The 16,950-nt window shown below is 42.4% G+C and overlaps 1 protein-coding gene across 2 annotated transcripts; it reads right to left on the reverse strand.

Annotated features, from left to right (window-relative positions):
* Positions 1 to 1,151: 1,151 nt before the first annotated feature.
* On the reverse strand, positions 1,152 to 16,181 carry LOC125247624. Of its 2 annotated transcripts, XM_048159027.1 has the most exons (5): positions 15,564 to 16,181; positions 2,351 to 2,615; positions 1,969 to 2,138; positions 1,625 to 1,875; positions 1,152 to 1,534 (listed from the first exon to the last, which is right to left on the reverse strand). In XM_048159027.1, exons 2-4 carry the CDS (start codon positions 2,505 to 2,507, stop codon positions 1,645 to 1,647), a joined length of 558 nt encoding a protein of 185 aa, XP_048014984.1. In that variant the 5' UTR covers positions 2,508 to 2,615; positions 15,564 to 16,181; the 3' UTR covers positions 1,152 to 1,534; positions 1,625 to 1,644. The 2 variants fall into 2 exon arrangements, with proteins under 2 accessions (XP_048014984.1, XP_048014983.1); XM_048159026.1 differs by having other exon boundaries at positions 1,625 to 2,138.
* Positions 16,182 to 16,950: the final 769 nt, after the last annotated feature.

The raw sequence follows: 16,950 nt of genomic DNA on the forward strand, positions 1-16,950 counted from the left end.
GTGACGTCACCCGTAGATTTCTGAACAGCAGTTTTGACGCGTAAATGAGGCCGCGGCCATCTTAGCTGCACGTCACTCACGGATAACTGAAAATGGGCAAAGAGGCGGGATGTAGTTGGAGCCCATGCGACTTGTTGCTGAAACCACGCCTGCCTAGCATATCCATCTTAGATACTATCTAAAATATTAATAAAGATAGCAATACCATTAGAAAGTACTAAAGTTTTACTGTCAATCTACAGTGATTTTTAAGATAACGTTATAACGTTAGATGCTCTAACACCAGTAGGCTAATTAATTTGTGGGGTGTGCAAATAACACAAAAAAATCAACTGGGACTTCATACCTTTAATGAAAAAGAGATCGCGAGATGAATCCAATCCGTTGCACTTGGGTAAAATGTCCATTTCAAAACATAAAAAAACCCTACTTTTTGTTCATGAAAGCGTTAAATCCATGAAATCTTTATATATTATCCATCGTTTGCATTACATATCTAAGGAATGATTTGCTCTCCATCATCGTTCTTCAAGAAAGGATGCAATCTGAGCATTGTTTATAATGTAAAACTCTATTCGTACAGTACCAGATATCTGTATAACTCTCAAATGTTCTCTCAAACTAATGAGCATGTGTCCAAAGTATAATGTTTCAAAATAGTGCAGCAGTTTTTGTTATATATCCAAGCAGTGCTGTCGGAGTTGTATATCCTCCTGTTATTGTCATTGTAGTAAATCTCAGGAACAAAACTTTTAGCCAATGCCACGACGATCCAACAACGTGTGTTCTGTTTATCTTCCGCATGCGAGCACATGTACACAGACTGACATCTGTCTCGAGTATGCAGCAAGCCATATATTGTATAAAATAATTGAGAAAAAAAAAGGCACAAATACGGCTGAGATGCCAAATTCAGCGGCAGCTGAGGTAACATGACGGCTCACAGACAGCAGCGCCAATCCACCTGTCACTCAAGAGACCACGCCCTTAATTAAGCAGAACTTTAAGGCTTAATATAATTTAAACGGATGAGTTATAAAAAAATTCACTCCCCTCAGAGTTGTCACGAAGGGCAAAATTAGCAGTATAGACCAAAACACAATGTGAACCAGAGTGTAAACATGTTTTTTTCTGCTGTAAACTTGGCTGTTTTAACATTATGGTCCAATGAGATTCTGCTCCCTTTTGCAGCCTGTCCCTAGCGGCCAGTCGATGAATCGCAGTTTAAGTTACTTCCGTATTGGCTTCACGAGAAACTGGGGGAGGTTGCCGCTTGAATAAAACCCATAAATTGCAGTTTTACACTTGCCGAAAAGTGATTACAGCATCTATTTATTGAGTAAACTGTTAGTTTCCCATCCGGCTTGATGGGACTCAGGTCCAGACCCTCCAGTGCCTGTTCAAAGAGCCTCCTGTGCTCCAACGCCTGTTTCGTCGTGAGGTTCATCGCGTAGAACTTGTCGGCAATTCTCACGTTGTGACACATGAATTTCGCCACTTACATGCGGTCGTCCTCCCCGTGAGTGTACTTGGCCTGCAAAAATAAAATAAAGGCAAAGGGTGGTGAGATGGACACGTACCGCCACGCTGAGACAAAAAAGGTGCTCGAGAAAGGGATGCTTACGTGGCTGGCGATCGAGGTCCTCAGTCCGTGAAGGTCAGACAGCCAGGCAGCTTCATTTCCTTCCACGCCTCCTGGAAGTAACTGTTCAAGTTTTTGCAGGAGTTTGGCGTGGAGGTGAAGAAAAAATGGCCGTCTTTCCCCCCCGACAGCTTGCTCCTTAGCACCAGGAAACGCCTGGCCCGCTCGTACTCCTCCTCCAGCAGCACCACCTGGGCCGGCCCGTAGGCCTGGTTCGTCTCGTGGCTTTCGATCTGAGAAGAAACGACACAACGCGAGTTATAACACAACCGTGCCGGGCGCGGGTAGAAAAACAACAATCGGGTTAAAAAATGTAAACTGCTCACGTTTATTACGTAGGACTTCTCCGACGTCGATTTCCTCATCCCCCCCACCTCCTGGATGGTCATATTTTGATATACACCTCCTCGGTGGCCATAGATGGAGGCGAGGAACGCCGAGAAGTGGCCGTAAAAACGCCACATGTTCTTGGCGGTGGGCACGCTCTCCAAGGTGGCTGAAACAGACAAACAAAGAAAAAAAACAAATTAACATGAGCAACTTGAACAAAAAAAACAAAGGGCCTGTACATGGATTGCTATCGGGGTCCCTGTCGAATAGGTGGCAGGTGGGAGGCCGCCGCCCTTACCCGCCAGTCTCCCACCTGCCACCTATTCGATGCGGACCCCGTAGGATGTCTGTGGATAGAACGAATGTGCGTATATTTACCCAGTAGCTCGGGGATAGCTTGTTTCGAAAGCTTGCAGCTTCCTCCTTGGAGGCCTTCACTGCTGCCTGGTGCGCCACCACGCCCCTGAGCATGGACTTTAGGATCTGCCGCATCTCCCGCCGAAGCCCGATCAGGACAGTCTTGGTTAGCCTGCATGTCGAAGGAGGGGTCTCAGCCAAGTAATTCATGAACTGGGCCACGTTATGGGCATAGTGTTTTATCGTTGTCTCCTTGTCATGAGATTGTCTGAGAGACGATATCCACCTGCACAGACAAATGAGAGAGAGAGAGAGAGAAGAAAAACAAATCATCAAAAACAGCAGACTCCAAAATACACCAGTACAACTTCAAGTAAAAACGCACTGCTGTGACGCACACAACTACCGTTACCCGAAAATACACCGGGGCCATGGACAGGGTTCCTACACATTTTCCATTTCAAAATTCCATACTTTTCCATACTCAAATTTCCAGACCTTCCAAACGATTTCTGCCATTGGTAAGCCTCGGTCTCCTTTTCTATGTTTTCTCTTTTACATGTTTGTAGTCTGGGTCCTACAGTCTTTTAGTGATTTTTAAATTAGTGTTTGATTGTTGAAGTTTTGTATTTAGTAATCACGTCTAGGCCCTTCTCTTCTTAAAACCACGTACCTGTGTGACTTTTGTTGGGGATTAATCTACAAGTACTAATATATTCCCTGTTTAACAGGGTAGCATAGTGACTTAGTTTGTTTCCCTTTCCGACCATACCACTCCCTACATAAGCGTAAATATTTAATTTCTCTATTAAATCGATACATTTACTTTATAGACATCCTTCTGTGATTTATCCATTCTGGTCAATGTTTGCTCAGTTGTCGGTATTAGTTGTTGGTATCGAAGCATTTCTATAGAGTAGCCTAAACAAGTGGAATATGATAGTTTCTGTAATGTTTTAGTAATGTAGATCTTTCGAAACATATGTGCAAAGTGAAGAGAGGTGAAAAAAGTGATGTGTATGAACTAAATAGTTGTAGGGGGGTCTGGGGGCATCCTCCCCCAGGAGAAGATTTTTGTGATTTCAACATGTAAACGAAGCATTCTGGTGCACTCTGACAAGAACATAAATGGAAAAAACAGCATTTGCTTCAAGTAAAAATAAATAAATAAATAAAAATAAATTGACACTAGGGCTGTGCATTGACAAATTTCACAACTCAATGCGATTTTGATTCAGAAGCTTGCGATTTGATTTTGATTTGATTGAGTATTTGTTAATTTGGGGCCTATCAGGTACAGTACATGGCAAATTTCCTCAAAGAAAAAATCTCAACCAATGCTGTAAACTGTACAGGGAACCACAGCTGGTACATCATTATAATTGTAACGAAGGCGGGACTCAGAGTAAGATCCACATGCAAAGCTTTATTAAATGTTGAGCGTGGTCGTACAGGCATGGTCAAACGGGGCGAACAGGAACATCAGAGACAGGCAGAATCGTAGTCAGAGAACAGGCAGAGGTCAAAAGGCAGGCAGCTATCAATCAACGAACAGTAGAACCAGACAGGGATCAGAAACAGGAACCGTAACAGACAGGATAAACAGGATGAACGCTTGGAAATGTTACACAGGGAAAACAAGACTAGCAGTGAGGTGATGTGTGTAAGAGTCTTTTATAGTCCTGGTAATGAGCTGCAGCTGGGTGTGGTGATTAGTGATTAGTGTTAAGTGTGTGCAGGTGAGTGGCAGAGAGGATGATGGGGGATGTAGTCCGGGAACTGACAGGAACAGACGGTGATCATGACATAACGCCCCCTCCCGGAAGGCGCGTCCTCGCGACGTAAAAGGAACAGCTAGGGAGGGAGGGTGGGTGCATTGGAGACCTGCATGCAGACAGGAACGGGGTCCCAATGCAGGTCCAGGAGCCTCGGGCGGCCACGGCAGGTCAGGTGGCTCGGGCGGTCACGGCAGGTCAGGTGGCTCGGGCGGCCACGGCAGGTCAGGTGGCTCGGGCGGCCACGGCAGGTCAGGTGGCTCGGGCGGCCACGGCAGGTCAGGAGCCAAGGGCGGCCACGGCGGGTCAGGAGGCTTGGGCAGCCACTGCGGGACAGAGTCAAAGATGTCCATGGTGGGTCAGAGTCCATTAGTGACCACAACAAGTTGCAAACCAAAGGTGGCCGGGCATGGTCCCCACCCACAAGCTCCCCACCCTTGGGTATACTGCCCCCCCAAAAAAGTTCTTGGGGATTTCAGCAGGGTCCTTAGTAGGTTCATGGACAGAAGGCCTGGGTGGCGCCAGCAGGGCAAAACGCTTGGGCGGCGGCAGCGGCAGGGCAGGCGGTGGCGGCAGGGCTGGCCAAGGGTGCTCAGTGGCCATATCAAGGAGAGCGGACAGCTCAGTGATGGCCGCAGGCTCAGGCTGGGGCTGCTCGGGCTGCTCTGGGACGACAGCGGGCTGCTCGGGCTGCTCTGGGACGACAGCGGGCTGCTCGGGCTGCTCTGGGACGACAGCGGGCTGCTCGGGCTGCTCTGGGACGACAGCGGGCTGCTCGGGCTGCTCCGGGACTGCAGCGGGCTGGTAGACTGCTCCAACGTCAATAGAGTTCGAGTTCCTCAACGCACGCAGAACAGCCAAGACATAAAAAGTGAGTACAGCCCTCTGGGCCAAGACAGGACAGACCAGGAGAGCAGGCTGTGCTGGAGCGGACTCACTGGCTGGAGCGGGTTCTGGAGCGGACTCAATGGCTGGAACAACCCCTGCATCCTTGAGCACCGCAGGGGCGGCCATCTTGCCCGTGGGCACTGGCAAGGCAGCCATCTTGTCCATCGCGTCCAGGGCGCAGTTCATAGCAACCGGCAAACTTGAGAGCGTTGCAAGAGTTGAACTTGAGAGCGTAGAAACTGACGAACTTGAGAGCGTAGAAACTGACGAACTTGAGAGCGTAGAAACTGACGAACTTGAGAGCGTTGCGGCCGGCGGGCTTGAGAGCGAAGCAGCCACCGGGCTTGAGAGCGGGGCGGCCGGCTGGCTTGAGAGCGGGGCGGCCAGCTGGCTTGAGAGCGGGGCGGCCGGCTGGCTTGAGAGCGGGGCGGCCGGCTGGCTTGAGAGCGTGGCGGCCGGCGGGCTTGAGAGCAAAGCGGCCACCGGGCTTGAGTGCGAAGTGGCGGCTGGCTTGAGAGCGAAGCGTCCGGCAGATGCTTCGGAAGGCCAGCCGCTCGAGCTGAAGTCAGTGGAGGATCATTCATGCTAGAACGCAATCCTCTCCGCCCTCGGACAGAACCAGCGACGTGACGTGATTCCGGACGTTCAGTGGGGACTTGACTTGGCTCTGGACGATCAATGAAGACGTAACGAGGCTCTGGGTGATCAGCGAAGGCATGACGTTGCTCTGGGCGATCAGCGGCGACGTGACGTTGCTCTGGGCGATCAACAGAGATATGGACTGGTGTTGTTGTTGTGCTAGCCGCCATCTTGTGAGGGTTGTCTTTAGCGACCGCCATTATGTGATTCTCCGTGGTGCTGCATGCCTCTGCGATACCCACGGTAAAAGGTGAACCAACAGTGAGCAGGGCAAAGTCCAGAAATTCCACGAATGACCCTCGGGACCATCGGTGAGTAAATTGTTCTTTAGTGGTTCGTTTAATCCATAAACAAAGAAGTCAATAAGGGCACAGTCCGGCAGATCAGAAAAATGAGCAATGTCCAGGAATCTCTGAATATGTGCCTCCAGGGTGCAGTTACCTTGACGAAGGCTGACAAGGTGCATTGCAGGATCCATGCTGGGACTAGGGCGCCCAACAAAGCTGCTGGATCTTGGTGTGGCTAGGTCTTCTGTAACGAAGGCGGACTCAGAGTAAGATCCACATGCAAAGCTTTATTAAATGTTGAGCGTGGTCGTACAGGCATGGTCAAACGGGGCGAACAGGAACATCAGAGACAGGCAGAATCGTAGTCAGAGAACAGGCAGAGGTCAAAAGGCAGGCAGCTATCAATCAACGAACAGTAGAACCAGACAGGGATCAGAAACAGGAACCGTAACAGACAGGATAAACAGGATGAACGCTTGGAAATGTTACACAGGGAAAACAAGACCTAGCAGTGAGGTGATGTGTGTAAGAGTCTTTTATAGTCCTGGTAATGAGCTGCAGCTGGGTGTGGTGATTAGTGATTAGTGTTAAGTGTGTGCAGGTGAGTGGCAGAGAGGATGATGGGGGATGTAGTCCGGGAACTGACAGGAACAGACGGTGATCATGACAATAATAATAGGTTAAAATGGATTTGTAAGCTACTTACATATAATAATTTTTTAATAAATCTTTAATGTCAATTATTTTTCTACTCTTTTTTATGTAGGCTAAACTTTTAAATGGTGGCTGCCATAAAATGGATTTATACATTCAATATCGAAGCACATGTTAAGTACAAATACAATGAATATGCAATACCCTATAGTGCATATATTTAGCAAAATGCTCCTCTCAAAGTTAATTTTTGTAGTTAAATAACGAGTTTTTGGACATTTAATGGCTTTTCTGAGGTAGGCTAAATGTGACATTTTTACAAGCTATTTTATTTGAAACACTGATTGATCAATTGCATGTGACATGATTTCGGTAAGTTGTACTGCATATTTCAACATACCTTTGGAAGTTCATTTATGTTTATTTTGTGTTGTAATTAGTAAAGCGGTTGAGATGGTTGGTTCAAGAGTGCTACAGCGATCTATCATGCCACAGAGCACCAAGAAAGACTGCGACTCACTCCAGTTTATGGGAAAGTAGCCCATTTTCGATTCTTGTGAGAATCCTGTGACAAGCACACACCCGCCCCCCAAAAAAAACTCTTCGGATCTAAACGATTCACATAAATGACGTATTTTGATTCAAAACGGCTAATTTTGCCAAAAAGTGACTAGTTTGCAGGTATGATAAATTAGAAAACTGAATAGAGCCAATAGTCTGGAAACACAAATATTTTTCCATACTCTGATTTCTTTTTTCCATACTTTTCCAGACCTGGAAATTACTCAAATCAAATTCCATACTTTTCCAAACCGCGTAGGAACCCTGCATGGAGGTACAACTTCAAGGAAATACACACACACAGATGTATAAAAATAGGAGAAAATCTCAACGTTTGTACACAGGTAGCTTACTGGCTCCCTGTCAAATAAACAACAGGCGGGAGCCAGCTTCCCTTACTCGGCAGCCTCCCACCTGCTATCTATTCGACGGGGACCCTGTAGGACATGCAACGTCAACTGGCGGCCCGCGGGCCAAATCCGGCCCGCCAGAGATTTCCATCCGGCCCCCAGAATAATACTGAATTCAGGAATAGCCTTGTAAGAGGAAAAAAGTTTAGGGCTGGTCCGAATACCATTTTTTGAGCTTCGAAGCTTCGGTAGTAATGAACATCGACTCTTCGGAGAGAGGGGCTGAACATATTTTTCTCTCTAATAAAGGCAGGAATCTGTGTCTGTATGTCCGTTTGCATTTTTATTATTTCGAGAACCGTTCATCCAATCGACTTCACAAGGCAGTGCAGTGTCGCATTTGGTGCAATATAGATGGACACGCGAGACGCGACACATTCAGAATTAATAAACTTTTAGTAAACTACAGTCAGAACAGCGCGAGCGGGAAGCGGCGGGCAGGGCTTATGCTCCGAGAACGGACACTGCACTAGTGATATAAAACGCACACACACAGGTCTGTTAAATTAAGCAATACTTTTAAGGTAGTCTAATATTTTTCTGACTAACAAATTGGCACAGTAAGGGTAGATTTAAATAAAGAAAAACGAAATTTAAATAAAGAAAAACGAAATTTATATAAACAAAAACGAAATTTAAATAAAGAAAAAACGAAATTTAAATAAAGAAAAATGAAATTTAAATAAAGAAAAACGAAATTAAGTTAAATTAAAAACGAGATTAATTTAGATTGATAATAACGGGTAAAAATGCTAATACATTTTGTTTCTATTATTGTATTTTCCACAGTGTCAAAGCAACAAAACACAAGCTCAGACATGCACTTCGGTCCATACAAACTCCGCTGTTCTGAACACTCCCGTTGCTGGAACACGCGTCGGTTCTATTTCTAGCATGCACGCGTTTTCTGCGTGGCTCGAGCGCGCCTGAGACGCGTGTCTCAGTGTGCAAACTCCAACCTGTTAAATATGGGAGCCGAAATAAAAACGGACACGCCACGCAGCTGAGACGCTCACGCAGCCAGTGTGTCGCCGGCCTTATTCAAGGGGGAATGAGAATCGTTTCGCGGGGGATCCCAGGTGTGCAAAAAATCAAAATAAAAAAATATTCGAATGTCAAATTTTCAAATCGAATACCAACCCACCGAACGAATATTTGAATATTCGGGTCCGTTCCATATTTATTTATTTTTAAATCTAACGAAAAAAAAACCCTTCTGAAAAGTAGCTTGTGCCATAGCCTGCCTTCAGTCAAGAATGACGATAAACGCGTTGCTCTCATTGAACATCTTTTATTGTTTCACGTGCTCATTTTTTCACAAATGTCAAAATTTTCCTTGCCTGGGATTAGCGCACAATTGCGTGACAGTGATGGACAGCTTGACAGCCTCACAAATATGAAGCCTAAAATATCGCTATCGCCCCCTGGTGGCTTGCTGCAGTACAGGTAATATGTAAAAAAATAAAATAAATTTGGAATTAGAATTAGTATATCAAATAATAACATATTAGGATACAATTCGAATTTTATTTTATATTACGAGTATCTGGCCCTTACAGTGTCTGCAGAGAAAAATTCTGGCCCTTGGACAAATATAGTTGATGACCCCTGCTGTAGGATGTTTGGGGATGCAGCAAGTTTCACAATGACAACAGGGGGTTTTGTTTCATGGCTTTTACCATTCATTACGCTATAATTACACAGCACTAGCAGAAAAACGTTCAAAAATCTCAACGTTTGTACTAGTGGTGGGCCGTTATCGGCGTTAACGTGCTGCGTTAACGTGAGACTCTTATCGGGCGATAAAAAAAATATCGCCGTTAATCTATTCTCAAAGTTGGGTTGGGAGCTGGGTCTATACTACGCAAGCTATGATGACTTTCACCTTGATATTTTAGCGCGGATGTATACCTAGCCGAACTGACCCTTCGCAAAGACCCGCCCCCCTTAGTTACTGTTGCTTTGTCTGACAAGCCGTGGCGCTGTGACGCCACACACAGTGATAATGCATCACGGACAGGTTACTTATGATATTAGGACAAAGTCTCAGCTTTCAAACTGTGTAGTTTTTACGAAATTCAAACAATAAAAACCGTTTTGTTGCTCTTTAATGTGTCGTGACCATGGTCGTGACAGATTGCTGTAGCGCCTCAGCTCAAGAGGCTCGTGAACCGATCATCTCTTACTACGAGTCCATAGCATCAAATAAACATGAATGAACATGAGAATCAATGTTGTTTCAAACGACAAAAGATGTCAATATACACAATTTTTCAAGTTTAACTCCACCGATGTTAATCTTCTAACTCCTGACTGCTTTGTCGGACAAAATGGCGGTTTACTTTTAGTCATTATTTGGGTAGCACGCATATTCTGAATGTCTTCGGCAGAATTCAAATGAGCCATTTTAATCTAGATTAATATAGATTAATTCCAAGATTACAGTGAGATTAATCTAGATTAAAAAAATTAATCTATGCCCACCACTAGTTTGTACACAGCTGGCTCTAGCTCCGTCCCCCCTGGCAAGGGCGATTCCCTAATGAGCGGAAGCATGGCGAAGGCAAACCCTCGCAAAGAAAATTATTTTTCATGTTAATATTAAGAATTTTTTGTTGACGTATATATATATATATATATATATATATATATATATATATATATATATATATATATATATATATATATATCTTCATAATCATGAGGGTCTCTAGAATCATCCGAACAAAACAAGTCTTAACTAAGTAAACAAAAAACTATAGATCTCTTGTAAAAGTCCAAGCAGCAACTATAGTTGCTGGTGGGCAAATGACTTGTAAGTAAATATATGATGATTAAATGGGGTATACTGTGTTTAATGGGTTAATAATTCAAGGTTTGTGTCGGCCTTTCCTTGTAGGCCGTGGATTCAGGAATAGCGATTAGCCTATTTTGCACGCACTCCACTCCAAACGCAGTCTTTCATTTCAAAAATAATTTTGTTTATTAAAAGCAAAAAGTTTTGTTTCAAAAGCATTTCTAAATTAAGTTCATAATACTAACAAACGAAAATCCAAGCAAAATTAAAGAAGTGGTCAAAAAACTGTTAGTAACCACCATTCCCAAATCCAAACATTTGTTTTCTCTCTGTCACTTCCCCATCCGCCCTTATACGCCGTGACATATACATCCGTACAACCCAAACAGGTGAATTAACTAAATAAGCTCACAAAATAAAAACACAAATATGCACATATAATAATAATTAATAATATACATAACATAATAAATAAACTCCATTTCAAATTTATAGACAAACGGCTACAACAAGGTTATTGGTCTTGTTTAGTGCCTTTTGTTTTCATTATTTTATATTGTTATATATTATATATTATATATTGTTATTTGTTAATTTATTAATTAATTAATTTTTTTTGTTTGTTTGTTATATGTGACCCTGGACTACAAAACCAGTCATAAGGGTCAATTTTTTGAAATTGAGATTTATACATCATCTGAAAGCTGAATATTCAGTGGGTACGGAAAGTAGCCATTTGCTAAAATCATTTAAGTTCATTTTTTTTTCCTCATTAATGTACACACAGCACCCCATATTGACAGAAAAACACATAATTGTTGACATTTTTGCAGGTTTATTAAAAAAGAAAAACTGAAATATCACATGGTCCTAAGTATTCAGACTAGTGGTGGGCATAGATTAATTTTTTTAATCTAGATTAATCTAGATTAATTTTGGAATTAATCTAGATTAATCTAGATTAAAATGGCTCATTTGAATTCTGCCGAAGACATTCAGAATATGTGAGATACCCAAATTGTCCCTGCGCCCCAATGTCCGTACTATCCATCCTAAATAGTATGTGAGATTAAAATAAGTGTGTCCCAAAGCATAGTATGTTGAAAAGAGTATTCCAAAAGTCCCCGGATGGTCTACTATTTCCGGTAGATTTTCGAAGTGTGGATCCGTGCACACTATAAAGGCTAATATTGCCCACAACCCATTGCGCGTTGTACGAGGATTCAGTTCAGAACTACAAACACGAGTAAAAAGTGTTAAAAACTACAAAACATGGTGAATATGCACGATCGACGCTGAGAGGTTGTTTGAGTGACTAATAATCAGTTCAAACTGATAGAAAATATTTATTTAATGTTATATGTGTTATTTTTCATCTGCAAATACCAATGTGGACTTTTATAAAGATCTGATTGGCCATTAACTTTTAAATGCATCATTATGCATTAATATGAGGAGAGTTCTCCACATGAAAGACCCGCGACTGCAGATCAGTGCTGCATTTCTCTCCGATACGGTAGGAAATTAGCTAAATGAAATGTGGAGGATGTAAGATGATTGACAGGGCAGTTTACGGTGACTGGATGCGACAGAGAGCAAAGACGCAATTGTATGACGTGATAGTATGTCCCAAAGCTTGTCTACTCTTTTGCTACACACTCAAAAGTAAGTACTTTTTGTTTACAGAAAGAGTACATACTTTTAGGGCGTAGTATAAGTAGGCGAATTGGGACGTAGCAAATGACTAAAAGTAATCCGCCATTTTGTCCGACAAAGCAGATAGGAGTTAGAAGATTAACCTCGGTGGAGTTAAACTTTTGTATATTATTTTTTGTATATTGACATCTTTCCGCGTTTGAAACAACATTGATTCTCATGTTCATTCATGTTTATTTGATGCTATAAATGGACTCGTAGTAAGAGATGATCGGTTTACGAGCCTCTTGGGTTGAGGCATTAACAGCAATCTGTCACGACACATTAAAGAAAACGGATTTTATTGTTTGAATTTCTTAAAAAACTACACAGTTTTAAAGCTGGGACTTTGTTTAATATCATCAGTAACCTGCTCTGTCTTGTCTGTCGACGTGTTGTCAGTGTACTCTTTGCTCCGTGATGCATTAATCACTGTGTGTGGCGTGACAGCGCCAGGGCTTGTCAGACAAAGCAACAGTAACTAAGGGGGGGGCGGGTCTTTGCGAAGGGTCAGTTCGGCTAGGTATACATCCGCGCTAAAATATCAAGGTGAAAGTCATCATAGCTTGCGTAGTATAGACCCAGCTCCCAGCCCAACTTTGAGAATAGATTAACGGCGATATTTTTTTTTCGCCCAATAAGAGTCTCACGTTAACGCAGCACGTTAACGCCGTTAACGGCCCACCACTAATTCAGACCCTTTGCTGTGACACTCATATATTTAACTCAGGTGCTGTCCATTTCTTCTGATCATCCTTGAGATGGTTCTACACCTTCATTTGAGTCCAGCTGTGTTTGATTATACTGATTGGACTTGATTAGGAAAGCCACACACCTGTCTATATAAGACCTTACAGCTCACAGTGCATGTCAGAGCAAATGAGAATCATGAGGTCAAAGGAACTGCCTGAAGAGCTCAGAGACAGAATTGTGGCAAGGCACAGATCTGGCCAAGGTTACAAAAAAAATTCTTCTGCACTTTAGGTTCCTAAGAGCACAGTGGCCTCCATAATCCTTAAATGGAAGACGTTTGGGACGACCAGAACTCTTCCTAGAGCTGGCCGTCCGGCCAAACTGAGCTATCGGGGGAGAAGAGCCTTGGTGAGAGAGGTAAAGAAGAACCCAAAGATCACTGTGGCTGAGCTCCAGAGATGCAGTCAGGAGATGGGAGAAAGTTGTAGAAAGTCAACCATCACTGCAGCCCTCCACCAGTCGGGACTTTATGGCAGAGTGGCCCGATGGAAGCCTCTCCTCAGTGCAAGACACATGAAAGCCCACATGGAGTTTGCCAAGATGGTGAGAAATAAGATTCTCTGGTCTGATGAGACCAAGATAGAACTTTTTGGCCTTAATTCTAAGCGGTATGTGTGGAGAAAACCAGGCACTGCTCATCACCTGTCCAATACAGTCCCAACAGTGAAGCATGGTGGTGGCAGCATCATGCTGTGGGGGTGTTTTTCAGCTGCAGGGACAGGACGACTGGTTGCAATCGAGGGAAAGATGAATGCGGCCAAGTACAGGGATATCCTGGACGAAAACCTTCTCCAGAGTGCTCAGGACCTCAGACTGGGCCGAAGGTTTACCTTCCAACAAGACAATGACCCTAAGCACACAGCTAAAACAACGAAGGAGTGGCTTCACAACAACTCCGTGACTGTTCTTGAATGGCCCAGCCAGAGCCCTTAAACCCAATTGAGCATCTCTGGAGAGACCTAAAAATGGCTGTCCACCAACGTTTACCATCCAACCTGACAGAACTGGAGAGGATCTGCAAGGAGGAATGGCAGAGGATCCCCAAATCCAGGTGTGAAAAACTTGTTGCATCTTTCCCAAAAAGACTCATGGTTGTATTAGATCAAAAGGGTGCTTCTACTAAATACTGAGCAAAGGGTCTGAATACTTAGGACCATGTGATATTTCAGTTTTTTCTTTTTTAATAAATCTGCAAAAATGTCAACAATTCTGTGTTTTTCTGTCAATATGGGGTGCTGTGTGTACATTAATGAGGAAAAAAATGAACTTAAATGATTTTAGCAAATGGCTACAATATAACAAATAGTGAAAAATGTAAGGGGGTCTGAATACTTTCCGTACCCACTGTATATAAGCTTTCCATTGATGTATGGTTTGTTAGGATAGGACATTTGGCCGAGACTCAACTATTTGAAAATCTGGAATCTGAAGGTGCAAAAAAAAAGCAAAATATTGAGAAAATTGCCTTAAAGTTGACCAAATAAAGTCCTTAACAATGTATATCCATTCACAAAAAGAACTTTTTATATTTTTTACAAAAAAATTTTAAATTTACAAAATATTTTCATGGAACATGATCTTTACTTAATATCCTAATGATTTTTGCCATAAAAGAAAAAAAAAATCTGTAATTTTGACCCATACAAAATATTGTTTGCTATTGCTACAAATATACCTGTGCGACTTAAGACTGGTTTTGTGCTCCAGGATCACATATAAAAGTAATTTTTCTAATAAATAATATAATTTAACATTTTGATTCACAATGCTCTGTTGGAGCAAACAGATTTGTTGTTTGATGCGTTTTCATATTCAAGAGATTATAAGCTAGATGCAGCATTTTTGTGTTCGCATTGAATGTTCTTCAACTTTGATTGATCTGTTGAAAGCAGTTATTTTGAGTTAGATGCATAAATTCAAATAACTTATATCAAATAACCTATTCAAATTTTACATTGAGGGGTGCATACAACATATCTGCCCACCGGCAACTATAGTTGCCGCACATTCAAATACGTTTTTTAAGAAAGAAAAAAAACCTGGGGAAATAAATGCAGAACATGTTCACATATGACACTATTAACAGAACTATAAGAATGAAACCATTCAGAAAAAATTGGGCACAAATGGGTTAGGATAGACTATGCCGCTGCTACATTTACATGATGCCTCCACTGTTGTTTTTAATAATGCTATGAATGCATTCTGACTTATTTACACTGTTAAAGAGTTGCATTCTCATGCTAAACATGGTCAAAACACGAGTTGGACGTACGGCGGAGTATTTCTGTACCAAATATACTACTTCCGGTTGTGGATGGGTTTTGCTAAATTTATTTCAAGTATGGCCCTTTATCACGTAATAAAGGTTGGAATTCCTTGTATAGGCACTTCTCCCTGATAACACACACACACACACATCACTCAGATCACCCAGAGCCGCCCATCAACACGCTTCATTCGGGATGCGGAAGCCGAGAGATTTTTCAACAATGGCTGTGTCCCAATTCAGGGACTGCACCCTTTGAAGGCTGCATACATCATCATCTCATTTAAGAAAAATAACCGTTAGATTGCAATGCAAGAAATAAATTACAGTATTTTACACCTCACAATGAATATCAGTCAATTTTATTACAGTTACTTTTCTTAAATAAGACATCCTTGACGAAGTATTCAGCCTTCAAATGCGACCTCCGGAGGACGCAGCCTCCAAAATGAGACGCAGCTCCTGTAAACAAAGGAGTGTGTTTTTAGTTGTGAGGGAAAGATTACCTTTTTCAGCTTCCCAAAGAACCCAGCGTCAAGGGAACAGAGGATGAAGATTGTTTTTCCAGGGCAGCAACGGAGTTGTGCACTTGTGTTTGTTTTTTCCCGGGATTTCGGTAATGAATACTTTGTAAACAAGTCCCAGTTCGCTCTGGATTTGCAGATGGCGGGCGGTGAGTAAACACTACTGTGTGTCTTTACTTTACTTTAGATAATCCACAGCTGATAGTCGAGTCTCTTTTTGTCCTAAACAATTTCATTCCCCACAGTTCTTCAGTAACTGTATCATTTCAACATTTCACACTCACACAACTATAGAAAACACAGTTATATGTTATTAACTATTGAATCTTCTTTACAGATTGTGAAGCTGATAGCCACAGTCTCAAACACAAGCACATGGTCACCATTCGAGACTCGAGGCTGAGGTCAAGTCTTGTTAAACTGGAGATGTTACAGGGGCAATTCAATGGTCTCTGTCGGCTCAATCGGATTGAAAATTATTCATGTAAACGCCTTAATCGATCTGATTGAGCTCGATCTGAATAAAATTCGATCGGATTGGAAGGGGTGGTTTCAGGGCCGTGCACAGACCTTTTGAGGGGCATGTGCCGAAACTAAAAAAGGGCAACCCCCCCCCCCCCCCCCCAAACCCCAATAAATAACACAAAATAATAGTATCAAAAGCTTTATATTTATTCACTATTAATGACAGTTATATATATATATACACACACACATACACAGGGTTTCAGGGCTTCTTTAAAACTAATTACAACAGAAGATGTTTATGACTTCACTGTGATCCACTGGCATGTCCCTCTCAACACACATTAATACACACATTACATTCTGCGTGTTAAAATATAAAGAAGCACAGTGACCTGATGATTCTGTAATGTTTTTTAGTTACTACAACATTACTGTAGTAAAACCATGTTTTTTCTATGTTTATACATGTGAAGACGAGCGGGGAGTATACAATACTAGATTAAAAAATTATCTAGCGAGCAAATACATATTAACATCGTAAACATTAACCATACTGTGTGACCATATATAATATGATTAAATGTTAATGAATTGAGTGTATCAGCAGATAGCCATCATAAATCAAAGAAGAAATTTCTTAGAAATATATTTTACCTAGCTGACGAGGATCACTCGCTTTGTGTCAAACTCAAATGCAGTTATGCTGGGTTTTTGACCAGCGAATATGTGCAAAAACATCATCACATTAGGCTACGTCATCATCAATAGGTTATGAGCGCTCAGTTTTTCCTGTTGTAAAATACGTTTGGCCAAAATCTCAATTTATAAAAGATGTAATACTACTGTATGCACAGGCTATTTAAGGCTATTTGTATGCTATTGGCTTTGACTAACTTAGATG

The sequence above is a fragment of the Megalobrama amblycephala genome, linkage group LG15, assembly GCF_018812025.1.
Source record: "Megalobrama amblycephala isolate DHTTF-2021 linkage group LG15, ASM1881202v1, whole genome shotgun sequence".
In the NCBI taxonomy this organism is placed as follows: Eukaryota; Metazoa; Chordata; class Actinopteri; order Cypriniformes; family Xenocyprididae; genus Megalobrama; species Megalobrama amblycephala.

Coding starts and splice junctions, on each gene's coding strand:
- LOC125247624 (XM_048159026.1), bottom strand. CDS start 2,507: ATGCAGGCTAACCAAGACTGTCCTGATCGGGCTTCGGCGGGAGATGCG. Junction 2,139..2,350: donor AGCTATCCCCGAGCTACTGG/GTAAATATACGC, acceptor TGTCTGTTTCAG/CCACCTTGGAGAGCGTGCCC.